We start from the raw sequence: 15075 nt of genomic DNA on the forward strand, positions 1-15075 counted from the left end.
TATTGAGAGATTTGTCTTCCAGATCTCTAGTTCTGGCTTCCATCTCTTCTATTCTTCTCCTTTCCCCTTTCAGTGTATTGTCCATTTCTGATAGTTTATTATTAATCATATGAACCTCTTTTTGCAGGTTTTGAATTGTTTCCAGTGCTGTATCAATTTTGTTTGATTGCTCTTGTAATACTTTCATGACTTCTTCCTTGTTTTCCTATACCCCTTTTCAGAGCATTTGAATTTGTTTCCATATCATTTTTCTGAATTCCTTCTCAGGCAAATCCAAAACCTGCTCTTCCTCTTCTAGGGAGCCTTTATCTGTCTCCAGCTCATTTGTCTCAGTTACTCTTTTCTGTTTTTAGACACATTTTGAGATCTTTTGTTGTGTTTTGTTTGTCATTTCCAGTAGTTATGTGGGCTTTTTAATGCTTAAATGGACTTACTGGTGTCTCTTGGTGGATATGATCAGGGGATAGGTTTCTCTTTTTGCATGTAATGCTTAGCAGCTGTTTTTGGCTCTTTTCTCAATGGTGGAATATTATGGGGTATGCTTGTAGTTTAGTTATATGGCCACAATTACTGTCTCTTCTTGGGTATTGTAGGGATAAAAAGCTCCCACCTCCAGGAAAAATGTGTGATCAAAAGGACCAAAAGCAGAAGCAATATAAAAGGAGAGACAAAACCAACTACTTTGAAACAAAAATAAAACTGTGGCCGACTGTCCAGTCGCCTTGCTACATAGGCAGTGTGTGTACACCATAGAAGCCTCCAGTAGTGGGTGGGCATGTCCACTCGCTCAGGCCCCTCCTCTAGTCACCACCATAGATGTGCACAGATGGATATTGAGAAGTAAATGGGAGAAAGATTGTCTACTATTTTTGTGTGCCCAGCGTAATTTTGAGAGAGTTGTGTCCTTTTATGTTGGGGTTTTACCGATTGTTCCTATGGTTTGTTTGTCTGTCAGGCCTGACGGGCCTGCTTTTTTCTTGCTAGATAGGCTGTATTGAAGGGTCCTGCACAAGTTAATTTTAGGGCTGCAACCCCAAGACTGATGTCATAAGCAGCTTTCTTTCTGTGCTGTGGGAAAACTGTGGGCTCAGCACTGGACATTTTTTGGGGGCGTGTGCACCCACCCACCTGAAGGCCTCTGGGCTGGGCAAAGAAGGCATGACATGAAAAGGAGGAAAAATGTGTAGAATCCCCCTCACTTCCTTTTGCAAATGTCACTGCACTGCTTTTATCGTCGATTCCCTGTACCAGGCTGGCTGTAGCCCTGCTCTTTGAACTTCACTGTGTAGCCGCAAAGGGAGTCCCGTCTCGAGCAATTCCTAAATCTCAGTATTTTTCTTTATATCGTGATTTTTCCACTTGTTCCGTGTGGGAAGCCAACACCCTGCACCTTATGCTAGATCCAGAGCTCTGGCGTTGTTCCATGAACGCAGCTTCTCTGGGTTTTCAATCCCTCCACCACAGGGCCTTTCCTACCTGGTTGTCTCTGCCACCACCAAAACTGGAAGTCTATCTCATTGTGTTTTGACTTGTGTCTCTGATGGCTGATAACACTGAGCATCTTTTCAAGTGTTTGGTGACTATTTGAATATCCTTTTGGGAGCAATGCCTATTCAGGTCCTCTGGCCATGTTTTGATTGGGTCATTTGTCTTTTTGATGCTAAGTTATTGTGAATATATTTTGAAGATAGATATTTCAGGTTTTGCTGTTAATTACATGTGGTATATGAGAAAAAGGAAGAGGAGTGGCTAGAAGTTTTGTCTTAAGTAACTGAAACAGAAAAGTTGCAATTTACCAAGACAGGAGCAGGATTGGGGCACAAGTGAGCATCAGAATTTGTGTGGATAACTTAATTGTAAGAAACATGTTGGCATCCAAGAGAATGAATTTGTCACTGTGGGGAGCATCTGGACTAGAGATTTGAACTTGGGAGTTATTGGCTTGGAGATGGTATTTAAAACTTTGTCTAGATGAGATCACCTAGGGGAGGGTTACAGCCAGAGACAGTGTTTAAGGATGCATCTCTGGAAAAAAATCTGGAGAGATCAAGCAAAGAAACTGAACAAGAGTGGCCACTGAGAAGAACCTAGAAAGAGGAAGTATCCTGGAAGCCAATAAAGACATTGCTTCCCAGGGGAGACCATGACTGTGCCGAGTGACTGTGCTACCCCACTCTGGGGTTGGGCAGAGTCCAAGGAGTAGATTTAGGTAGGTGGCGAGTATAAGGTAAAGCTCTAGAAAGTGCTCGGACATTCTCTCAGTGAATGGGAAGCAGCACCATCAACTGAGAGTGAGGAAGAAAGAGCAGGTTTTGGGGCTGTCCTGACAGAAATGGTGGTACAGAATAGCCATTTAGACTCCACAGCTTACTACTCAACGGGTGGTCCCCTGGAGCATTGTGGAGCAGCATCAACACCACCTAGGAGCTTGTTAGAGATGCAGAGTCTCCAGTCTTAGTAAACATGAATAAACAAGTTCCCAAGAGGGCTTGTATGCATAGTCAAGTTTGAGAATCTTGGTCTAGGGTAAAAGTGGGCAAATTAATCCCGTAGGTCAAATCCTGTGCTATTTGCTTTTTGTTTTTTAACAACCTTTTATTGTGAATTGAATGAATGTTTATAGACAAGATCATGAACACTTTACATCAACAGTTGTTTTGTTGCTTTGTTTTTGAGATTAAACAGACAAGTTTTACTATCAAATGTAACAATTCTACAAAAACTTAGTGGTACTGTAATATCACTGTCTATCAAGGCTTTGCGCAGACAGCACTTTAAGGCTTCAAGTACAGACAACTTGTGTAATGGCTCATATTATTGTGGATATATACCAAGTAGAGGGATTGTTGGGTCAGAAAGTATTTCTCTTTCCAACTTTCTGAGATGCACCATACTATTTTCCAGAGTGGTTAAACCATTTACAGTCCCACTAGCAATGTTGGTGGGTCCCAGTCTCTCTACACACTCTCCAACATTTGTTGTTTTCTCTTTTTTTGAACTTTGCTGTTTATGTTGGTGTGAGATGGTATCTCATTGTTGTTTTTGACTTGTATCTCTCTGTGGTGCTGTGGGTTAATGCACTGGACTGCAAAGTCGGTTTGAACTGCAAGGTCGGCAGTTCAAGCTCACCAGTCGCTCCTCGGAAGCCCTATACAAGGTTGTTATTGGTCAGAACTGACTTGATGGCACTTAACATCAACAACAAAAATGGCTAATGATTTTGTACATTCCTTCATATATTTGTTGGCTGCCTGAATGCTTTTCTTGGTCAAGTGTTTTCATATCCTGTGCTAATTTTCTTATTTGGTTGTTTGCCTTTTTCATGTAGAGGTGTTGTAGTTTCCTATAAATTTAAAATTTAACCTATTCACAATGTTAAGTCTTCTATCCATGAGCATGGTATATTTTTTTTTTTTTTAAGTTTTTATTGTGAATTGAGTAATATTTTACATGGGAGAACATCAGTTTTACATTCATCCTGACGTGTTTCATTTTATTGCAATAATTACAATCCTCTCCATGCATCATAATTCAACAGCATTTGCTTCCTTTCCCTCTGTTTGTTTGTTTGTTTTTTTGGATGTACACTGAAGCACTCAGGAATAGATAACCATTCAGACAACCAAAGGGCATACCCTGAAAGCCTGTCTCCCAGTTGCCAGCACACAGCCCCTCTCCCTCCTTGAGTCTAGAGTCCCCAGCCACTCCCATCTCTCCACATCATTGTCTCTGCCTCCATCTCTGGTGTCACTGCTTCTCTGGATAGGGTCCCGCACTCCGCTCTCCTCTCTTTGATGGATCCAGGATTCTCCTCTCCTGGACTGCAAGATCAACCACTCCCCTCCTTTTGTTATAAAATGTCTACCTTTACATGTGCAACAATTGCAGTCAATCCTGATACCAATTACTCACTATTGAACCACAGGAGTCTTATACCCATCTCCTTTTACCAACCTTGTCTAGACAGATTGGAAACCACACAGTGAAGATATTCTTCATTTTTGTATATCTCTTTTGGTTTCTTGTAGTAGTGTTTTGTAGCTTTCTTTATATAGGTTTTTTGTTTCCCTAATTAGATTTATTTGGAGTCTTGGTGTGGCACTGTGGGATAATTCGCTGGACTGAAAAATCCATTTTAACCACAAGTTTGGTGGTTCAAGCTCACCAGCTCCTCCTTGGAAACCCTATACAAGAGTCGCTATGAATCAGAATAGACTTGACAGCACTTAACAACATTTCATCCTTTGGGTGACTGTTGTAAATGATACTGTTTTCCTAATTTCCTTTTCAGAGATGTCTTTATTAGTATAGAGCACGGGTGGGGAACGTGTGACCCATGGGCCGTATGTTGTTGTTGTTAAGTGCTGTCGAGTCAGTTCCAACCCATAGCGACCCTGTATAGGGTTTCTGAAGAGCAGCTGCTGAGCTTGAACCACCGACCTTGCAGTTCTAACGGCTTTGCAGTCTGGCACATTAACCCACAGCACCACACCAGGACTCCCATGGGCCACATAAGACCGTGAAATAATTTGATCTGGCCTTGCCAAGGCAACCGCAGTTCCAGCCATCATTTTAGGGGTGAGTTCATGTTTCAATCATTAGTCTGTCAGTTTGTTGTACTGTGGTGACTTGTGTGTTGCTGTGATTCTGGAAGCTATGCCACTGGTATTTTAAATACTAGAAGGTCATATCCATGGTGGACAGGTTTCAGGTGAGCTTACAGAGGAAAACAGACTAGGAAGAAGGAGAGACGAACTATTTCTGAATATTTAGTCACTGAAGACTGTATGAATAGCAGTAGAACACTGTCAGATAGCACCAAAATAATGACTATTGAAACATGGTGAAGAGCACCAGTATACTGTAATATATAGTGTCAGAGTTGAGCCTCTCAGGTTGGAAGGTACTTTGAGGAGAAGAGCTTCCTCCTCAAAGAAAAGTTAACCATGATGACACCAATCAAGTAAAGCCTTTGGAACCTTCATTTGCTGATGGGGCACAACTCAAAATGAAGAGAAACCACTGTTGATGCTGTTGTTGTTATGCGCCATGGAGTCGGTTCCGACTCATAGTGACCCTGTACAGGGTTTCCGAGGCTGTAAATCTTTACGGGAGCAGAAAGCCTCATCTTTCTTCCGTGGAACAGCTGGTAGTTTTGAACTGCTAACCATGAGATTAGCAGCCCGACTCGTAACCATTATGCTACCAGAGCTCCTTAGAAACAACTGTGAACATCCATTAGTAGTTAGAACATTTAATGTATGAAGTATGAATATAGGAAAATTGGAAATTATAAAAAATGAAATGGAACACTTAAGCACCAATATCCTAGGCATTAGTGAGCTGAAGTGGACTGGTAATGGCCATTTTGAATCTAACAATTAACATAGTTTGTGTGGGAATAACAAATGGAAGAGGAGTGATGTTGCATTCATCATCAAAAATAACATATGAAGATCTGTCTTGAAGTACAGCACTGTCTGTGATAAGATAATATCTGTATACTTACAAAGAAGATCAGAATCCTGGTTTGGCACTGTGAGCTAATGAGCTGGACTGCAAGGTCCATTTGAACCACAAGGTCGGTTATTGAAGTGTAGCTAGGTATAGGAATCTTGGTTGGTGGTTGTTTTCTTTCAGAGTTTTATATATGTCTCCCCATTAATTGCATTTTCGCTTTCATGGTTTCTGCTGAGAAGTCAGTACTTAATCTTACAGTTTTCCATTGTAGGTAGCATTTTCACTTTTCCCGAGCTACTTTCAGGATTCTTCCCTTATCCTTAATTTTGGAAAGCTTAATTATGTCTTGCTGATTTTATTTTGGGGTCTGTCCTATTTGGAAGGAGCTCTGGTAGCATAGTAGTTACAAATCGGGCTGCTAATCTCACGGTCAGCAGTTCGAAACTACCAGCTGTTTTGTGGGAGAAAGATGAGACTTTCTGCTCCGGTAAAGATTTACAGTCTTGGAAACCAAGGGTCGCTATGAGTCAGAATCAACTCCAAGGCACATAACAACAACAACAATTCTATTTGGGGTCCATTCAGCTTCTTGCGTAATTTTTTTAAACTTTTTATTGTGAATTGAGTGAAGGTTTACAGAGCAGATCATCAGTTTTACATTGAACAAATCATGTACTTTGCTTCGTTACATGTTTGCTGCCCCCTCCATGTACCAACAGTTAATATCATTTACTTCTGTTCCCTTTATTGGTACATTCCTCCCTGTGTCTCCTGCTACCTTCATCTTTCCTCTGTTAGACTCCCTCTTGTTGTATATTGTCTGCTCTATCATCTGTATCCACATGTGTCTGCCCAGTGGTCTCCCCACCCCTAACCATCATAGATTGTTTGTTTGTTTTTGTACAAGTATATAATTCATATTTCAAAGTATCAGTGGCACACTCCTTTCCAACCTCCCATTCCAAGCCTTTCACTGGGATCCACTATCAATCTTGAGGCATGAAGCTTTGAATATGCTTCCAAAATTCTTCTTTTGCTTGGATAGTGAGGCTTCTCCAGAGCCATGGCTCACCCTGGGCTGTGACTTATAAATCTTTTGCAGAATCAGAAAACCGCATCATTTACTGTGGAGTGGTTGGCAGGCTGGCTTTCATATCTTTGTTGTAGAGGGTTCATGCAGTGTGTCTTCTCAGTCTTCCATTTTGCCAGAAGTCCCTAATTATTACTTTTCTTTCAGGCTCTGGAAAGGGGAAGCGCCACCTTTATGAGGCCAACCTCAAGGTCTTTTATCTGCAGGGCTCAGGGCTGGGGTTCGGGGCTCCTCAGGGGTGGTGGCAGCAGCTATTGCTACCCCACGCTCTAGTCCTCCTCAGATGACATCCTAGTCACCAGGCAAGCAATTTGCTTTTGTAAGTAAAGTTTTATGAGAACACACCCCCATCTGCTTATAAATCGTCTGTGGTTGATTTCAGGTAGTATAGCCAGGGCTTTGAACTGCTTCATTTTGGTTTGACCCCGCTACTGAGAATTTGTCCAGATATATTGAATCAGAATCTACATTTTAGTAAGATACATAAGAGTCACCTGGGGATCTGGTTCAGTGTATCTGGGATGGAAAGGCAAATTCTCAGCCGGGGGTTAAACCAGATTGAAGCAGTTCCAAGCCCGGATAGCAGAATTGAGTGGTTGTGATAGAGACCATCTGGCCCTTTACAGAAGTTTTCCTAGGGATCTAGGAAAGTCGGAGAGCGAATGGATTCGGATCAGAAGCACCAGAACCACCTGGAGGGCTTGTTAAGCTCCTTGCTGGGCCCATTCCCGTGGTTTCTGATTTAGCAGTCTGCATTTGCTTCTCTAGCAAGGTCCCAGGTATTGCCAACACTGCTGGTCCTGAAACTGCACTTTGAGAGCCATGGGTCTAGGATAGTCTAGTGGGGCTACTAGGCCTCTGCTGCCAGCTGGAAGTTTGTGCTCATGGATTGAGCCCTTTTGTGACCTGTGGGACATGTTGCCCACCTACATTTTCCACCTCTGGAGTTTAGTGGGAGTCTGCTATCCCACTTTAAGTGCTTGCCACCATCTGGTTGGGGCCTGTGTAACTGTGTGGATCTGAAGTAACAAGCCTCATCCCACCAACCCCAGCACCACAGACACCCTCCTGTTGATTATATTAAAATGTATACTGCCTCAAATTTTTTTCAGTTTTTTAAAAATCTTTTTTGTTTTTTAAAAAAGTGCTTTCCATTACTGAAAATACATAGTTTCAACAAAAAACTTAGAGCAGAAAATAAAAGGATAAAGTAGGACTACCAGGCAGCATGGTGTACATTGAGTTCAGTTAGTTGCCTGAGCATAGTAGAAAGGAGGCCCAGAACTGGAGTCTTGGGGTTTTTCCAGGCCAGCTCTACACTCAGAGAGGGCAGGTGTGCTGAGGACTTAGACAGTCATTCCAGCAATGGAAATGTGCAGTCCAGACTGGTTGAGACCTGGAGTAACGAAGCCTGGTGGAAAGGCGGTGGCTCCCTGAATATATAGGTCCTGATGTGAGTAAAGAACTGTCAAAGCTGGCTGCTAGACGAGTGAAATGTGATAATGAGAGGTGATGGGCAGGTGTGCCTTCCGTCTGCTTTGTACTCACCAGTTCTGCTAAGAGACCACCACCCTTCACCTTTACCCACCGGAAGTACAGCTCTGTTTATGCTTCCTTTTCACAGTGATCTGATCTCATGCCTTGTTTCTTTTTGATGTTTTGGGTGGGGTAGTCTGGAGTGAGGGCCACTGAGGACCACCAACAGAGCAGCATCATTCCCAGTCCATGGAGCCAGGCCAAAGCTCTACCTGCGTTTCCATTAAGATGCCTACTGTTTTGAACCTAAACTTCTATGTCACCTTCTCCTTTTGGCAGACACATTCAGAATGTGCACACAGGCCTGGACCTGACTGTACCCCAGCACCAGGAGGTGCGGGGCAAGATGATGTCAGGCCATGTGGAGTACCAGATCCTGGTGGTGACCCAGCTGGCCACGTTCAAGTCAGCCAAGCACAAGCCCGAGGATGTCGTCCAGTTCTTGGTGAGCTGGGGACTTCGGGCAGCATTGGTGGGTGGGCTCTGGGGCTCCACTGAGGTACATCTACCCACCAGGGAGATTTCGTGAGACGGCACTGCCTGACCCGTGTTGAGTCATCAGGATACCAGAGTGAATCAAGCACCGATGCTTGTAGTCCACAGGGAGACAGACATGTAAAATCAGACACAGATGGTGAAAGGGTGTACAGTGGGGTAGGTGGGAGCTAAGGAGGTGTATAGAGAAGGTGCATGTCACCCAGGAGAAGGGGTTCTAGAAGACTTCTGGAAAGAGGACTATAATATATCATAAAAAGTACTTGGTCTACATGAGCCATGGCCTCATCTACCCTGAAACCAGAACTAGATGGTGCCCAGCTACAACTACCAACCATTCTGATCAGGGCTACAGTAGATGGACTCTGACAGAGCAGAAGGAAAACACAGACCAAAACTAAAATTCTTAACAAGTCCAGACTTATCGGACCAGTTTAAACTAGAGGACCTCTCTGAAATTATCGTCTGAGATACACTTTAAACCTTGAACTGAGGGAACTACCTTGTGAGGTCCCCTTTTAGCAAAATAACAGATTGGTACACAGTATAAAAGGATATTATCTGCAAGTACAGTGAGCCACTAACAGACCATCTATATGAGATCAGAAAGTTAACAATTATCTTTAAACAACGATGAAAAGATAAGTGGGCAGGTAAACTAGAATACTAGAAGCAGAACAATCAGAACGCAATTAAAGAAAATGTTAACGTGAGAAATGTAACCAGTATCACTGAACAAGCTGTATAGAAATTGTCAAATAGAAGCCTAATTTGCTGTATAAACATTCACTGCAAACACAATAAGCTATTATTTGAGGGTGGTGGAAGCAGATGGGAGCTAAGCAGAAGGGGAAGGTGGGTGTCCTAGGCAGAGGTGTAGTCTAAGCAAAGCCACAGAGACCAGAAGGTTAGGGTGATTAATGGCAGGATCTAGGTCATGCAGGGCTGAGCAGGGACCCTGACCTGCCTTGTAGCTGAGGAAGAGTCATGCAGAAGAGTGACATGGTCACATTTGCGTGTCACAGGCCAGGCTGGAAGGGGAGTGAAATAGGATTAGAAGAAGCAGGACTGGGAGTGGACAGCCCTGATAGGAGGTTAAGGTGAGGACTTGGCTGGCTGTCGTTGGAATGGAAAGGACAAAGATTGTTGAGAATATTTCCCAGGTAGCAGTGGTGGCTGAGTTGCAGAGTTGTCGCCTTCAGTGTGGTAGACTGAGGGGTAGGCTGGTGTATAGAGTCCCTGCCAATGTACTTCCCTGTCAATGGAGGCGTACATGTTGCTGTGATGTTGAACTGGTGGTCTCTTTCCAAAAAATTGACCAGTGAAAACCCTATGGACCTCAATGGTCCAATCCCATTGTTCTTGGGATCACCAGGAGTCAGGGGCTGACTGGACGGCCACTATTGAGTCCTGGTGTGGCACTGTGGGTTAATGTGCTGGACTGCAAAGTCGGTTTGAATCGCAAGGTTATTGGTTCATGCTCACCAGTAATTCTTTGGAAACCCTATACAGGGTCGATATAGGTCATAACCAACTCAACAACACTTACCAATAACAACAAAACAACAACATTCTCATAATTTGCTGACTTGTTTCCTCCCACTGAATTAAGGAACACTGGTGGAGGACAGGTTGAAGAGGGACATGTTAAATGTGAAGGGTTTGCCCAGTGGAAGGGTACATGAGAATGCAACTTAGGAGAGGAATTGGGCGTAAGATGTAGATTTGGACATATCTGATGAAGTTGATCAGAGAACAGAGGTGGAGGGCAGAGAAATGAGTTGAAGAGGGGATTTGCGGGGATACCAACAGTTCAAGGGCAGTCAAGAAGATTCGACAAATTAAGTAGAGGAAAGAGAGCTAGCTGAGAGACTGCAGTCTCAGACCCTAAAGGAGAAGAGAGTTTCAACAAGGGATGAGATGACAGATTCACTTATTTGTTGTTTGTTTTACCCTTTGCCTTCCTATAAATAGACCCAGAGCTTGTGTCCAAGAGAAGCTACGGGATTGCTAGGATAGAGTTAAAATGAACAAAAGTTATACAGTCAAGAAGCGCAACAGTTAGTCATGGTGTGGATGGTTCTAGACCTTCTGGAAGCCAGGACAAAAAGGGAAACAATGAATTGCACAGCTCTCATTATCTGTTTAATATCTCACGTTAGTGAAATTTTGCCGAAAGTAATTAAAAGCTGATTGTAGCAGGGAGCTGCCAGGAATTCAAGCCGAATTCAGAAAAGGATGTAGAATAAAGGATATCATTGCTAACATCAGGTGGATCTTGACTGAAAGCAGAGAATATCAGAAAGATGTTTACTTGTGTTTTATTGACTATGCAAAGACACGATCCATGTATGGATCATGTCTAACTATGGATAATATTGCAAAGCATGGGTATTTCAGAACATTTAATTGTGCTCATGCGGAACCATGTACATAGACCATGAGGCGGTCCTTAGAACACAACAAGGGACACTGAATGGTTTAAAATCAGGAAATGTGTGTGCCAGGATTGTATCCTTTCAACATGCTTATTCACTGTATATCCATGAGCAAATAATCCAAGAAGCTGGATTGTGGCATCAGGATAGGAGGAGCACTCATTAACAACCTGTGATGTGCAAATGATACACACTTGATCACTGGAAGCAAAGAGTACTTAAAATGTTTACTGATGAATATCACAGACCACAGTTTTCAGTATGGATTGCACCTCAATGTAAAAAAAAAAAGCTTCACAACTGGACCAATAAATAACATCATGCTAAACGGAGAAAAGATTGAAGTTGTCAAAGACTTCATTTTGCTTGGCTCCACAACCAACACTCATGGAAGCAGCAGTCAAGAAATCAAACAATATATTGCATTAGGCACATCTGCTACAGAAGATCTCTCTGAAGTGTTTTAAGAGCACAGATGTCAGTTTGAGGAATAAGTTGCACCTGACCCAAGATATGGTATTTTCAATAACCTCATATTCATGTGAAAGTTGGACAGTGAATAAGGAAGACCATAGAAGAACTGATATATTTGAGTTATGGTTTTGGAGAAGAATGTTCAGAGTACCGTGGACCTGCTAGAAGAACAAACAAATTGTGTTGGAAGAAGTACAGTCATAATGTTCCTTAGAAGCCAGAAGGGCAAGATTTTGTCTCTGATACTTTGGACATATTGTCAAGAGGGATCAGTTCCTAGTGAAGGACATTATGCTTGGTAAAGGAAAGGGTCAGCAAAAAAGAGGAAGACTCCCAATGGATTGACACAGTGGTTAGAACAATTGGCTCAAACACAACAATTGTGAGGGTAGCACAAGACCTGGCTGTGTTTCATGCTTTGTGCGTAGGGTCGCTGAGTTGGAACTAACCTGACGGCACCTAACAACAAGAACATTACCTGTTAAAAGACACACCAAGTTCCAAGAGGCATTTATGGCATGATTCTTTCATGGGTGTCTACAATAGTAAAATTAGCAGCAGTATTTTTCATCTAAGTGTTTCTTAGAGCCAGGTGGTGACTCTGTGTTTGTGTTACTTCTGAAGTGACTTTATTCCGCAGGGTGATTTTCAGCTTCCAGATACTGTGGCTTAATTCAGGAGGAGCTCAGAGCACCTATGTTTTCAAGAGCTGGCACAGCAGCAGAACATATTTGAGATGGACATAACTGAGCATTACTGAGATACACCATTCTAGGAGCTTTGAGGAGTGTCCAACTAGCCCTGCATGCGAGGATCTAAAAGGAGCCAGTTTTCACATCTTCACACATCATCCTTTGTCCTGTGATGGGTGGGAGTGTATGTGCAGGATGTGTGTGCATATACTTCTCAGACATTTTGAAATAATCTCAACCAAAGAGAACTGGTATGTCCTCTCTGTTGGACCTGGGGGGGTAGCCTCAAGCATGGAATCTATTTGAAGTTTCACAATTTAGCTAGAAAACTTAATAAACATTTTGCATTCTACTAATCTTGACATATATTTTAATTTTTTAAGTTGTTTCATTTGTAGCAAGTTGTTTAATTTGGAGCAAAACCAGCCTCTTAGAAGGGGCACGTTGTATATTTGAGGATTTACAGACACCCTACTTGTGCTCCCAGGGAGGCACACACTTAGAGGGGGGTGGAGTAGTGTCACTGTGTGCCCAGCATCCCACTCAGTGCCAGCACACAGGAGATACCAGATCAATACCAGTTCCCACCCTCTGTGCCCTTTCCCTGAATGCCTTGTGCTTCACCCTTTCTTGTTACTCATGCATGGAGCTAGCTACCTGAGAGAGCACTTAGTTTGGAACTCTGCTGAATGCGGGCTCTGGATTCCGCAGGACCCCAGACTTACAGCTGCTCCATCAAGCCCCACATTGCCATGCTTTGGAGACCTGAGACCTCCGATCCCTATTCTGGTGGATCTGTGGGCCAGGCTTGTGTGTTGTGTGGGACACTCAGGCCAGCAGAGGGCGCCCGGTCTCCACCGTGGCCCTCTTTGCCAGGCCTAGATTTCCTGCTTGGTACTATGGCTGGAGTCTGCTTGCTCAGGGGTTGTATGCTGTGTTGCTCAATCACTTTTGTGAAAGAATCCAGTTGCCTTTCTTTTCTTGAGGCCTATTCTTGGAAAAGCTTTGGAGCCAGGCTCTTGTGTCTGTGGTGTTGACAACAGCAGGTAGCAGCTCCGTTCCCCAACCACTCCCCGTTTGGCTCTGAAGCCCCCTCCTCCCAGCCATGCTTCCAGCGTTTAGCACCCTCACAGGCTTGGGCTCTGGGTGATTATTTTCGTTGGTCAGGAGTGTAGGCTTCAGACACCCTGGGCAGTGGAAGGAGGTGCTAGGTTCCCCGAGTTTGACTGCCAGATCTCTTGCATTTACAGTGGTGGTCCTGGATGTGTAGATGTGAATAGTATGTGTATCCACCCTCCATGATCTCACAGAGGAATTGGGAAGATGGATCAGCATCAGGCAGGGGGTGGGTGTCAGTCAGGGTGATGGTGGAGGGCATGGGTAAAGCAGGGTACTGTCCTCTGAGCATCCACATTAGGTGAAGCTGAGCCCACTGTACTGTGTCTGCTCACCCTTCACTCCCCCCATGAGACCAGGAGTCTTTGGAGGCAGGAACCATGTTGGGGTGTCCCCATACAGAGTAAATGTACAAAAAAGAGCTTGAAAAGTGAATTTGCAAGCCCTCTCTGGGTATAGCAGGGAGAGGCAGAGTAGGGGGCGGCAAGGTCAGTCAGTACTCAGGACCACCTGCTTCACTGTGCATCTCATGTGTAAACCCAAACCAAACCCACTACTGGCAGGTTGACTCAGATTCACAGAGTAGAACTGCTCCATAGGGTTTGTGAGACTCAAGCTTCATGAAAGCAGACTGTCACATCTTTCTCACGCGCAGCAGCTGGTGGACTCAAATCACTGACTTTTCCTTTAGCAGCCCAAGGCTTAGCCCACTGTGCCACCAGGGTTCCTCAAATGTGCAAAGAGGTCACCTAATTGTTCTGATTGCCTGCTGGGTGGGGAGGCCAACTTTGTCAATGCCTGACTCTTCATCTCTTCATCATCTAAGCACTTGTAAGGATCAGTTCAGGCAGAGGCTACCTTAGTTCATGGGAGAATGAACAAGAGATCTGGGACACCGGTTATTATGGGAAGATGACTTAATACACGGCCAGGCTGCGACTGCCCTGCTGATGTGCTGGGAGCCTGGAATGGAGGCAGCAGTAGAGGTCTGCAGACCAGGCTGGGCAGGGTTCCTTTTTTTTTTTTTTTTTCTCCCATTCCAGCTATGCCTCAATCCCTGTATCCCAGAGCCTTGTTGTTCCAAGGTTGTGCATACATCATTATTTACCTCTGTCACACTTAGCCCATGCAAACCTGTCTAATTGTTCTCCCATCCGCCAAGTTCTTCCATTCCTCTCCCCTTCTTGTGTATTGCCCCCCTCCCTAGCACCCAAACTATTCCCTACCCTTTGCTCCACCTTCCTTTCCCTCCTCTCACCCTACCCGACACATCCCAATAACCAGCAAAGAATTCCCCTCCCCTATGGGTTCTTTTTCTTAGTCTTTTACATTAGTGGTCCTAGGCAGTATTTCTCCTTTTGTGCTGACTAATTTCACTCAAAGGAGCTCTGGTAGCATAGTGGTTACGAATCAGGCTGCAAACCACAAGGTCAGCAGTTCGAAGCTACCAGCTGTTCTATGGGAGAAAGATGAGACTTTCTGCTCCTGTAAAGATTTACAGCCTCGGAAACCCTTTACACAGTCGCTATGAGTCAGAACTGACTCCACAGCACATAACAACAACAATTTCACTCAGAATAATGTCCTCAAGGTTCATCCACGTTATGTAGTATCTTACAGTTTCCTTGTTATTCTTCAAGGTAGCGTCATATTCCATTGTGTGTATGTACCACAGTTTGTTTATTCTTCAGTTGATGGGCACTTAGGCTGTCTCCATATTTTTGCTGTTGTAAATAGTGCTGCTATGAACATTGGCGTGCATATATCTACTTGT

General features: G+C 43.9%; 1 protein-coding gene across 1 annotated transcript in view; it reads left to right on the forward strand.

The window, feature by feature from the left end:
• Positions 1 to 15075, forward strand: part of HS1BP3 (HCLS1 binding protein 3) — a 55929-nt gene that overhangs the window by 7714 nt on the left and 33140 nt on the right. Inside the window, exon 2 of the mRNA XM_006835306.1 lies at positions 8366 to 8531. Within this exon, the coding sequence (XP_006835369.1) occupies positions 8366 to 8531 (166 nt within the window). The remainder of the gene's footprint in view (positions 1 to 8365; positions 8532 to 15075) is intronic.

The sequence above is a fragment of the Chrysochloris asiatica genome, unplaced genomic scaffold, assembly GCF_000296735.1.
Source record: "Chrysochloris asiatica unplaced genomic scaffold, ChrAsi1.0 scaffold00016, whole genome shotgun sequence".
NCBI lineage: Eukaryota > Metazoa > Chordata > Mammalia > Afrosoricida > Chrysochloridae > Chrysochloris > Chrysochloris asiatica.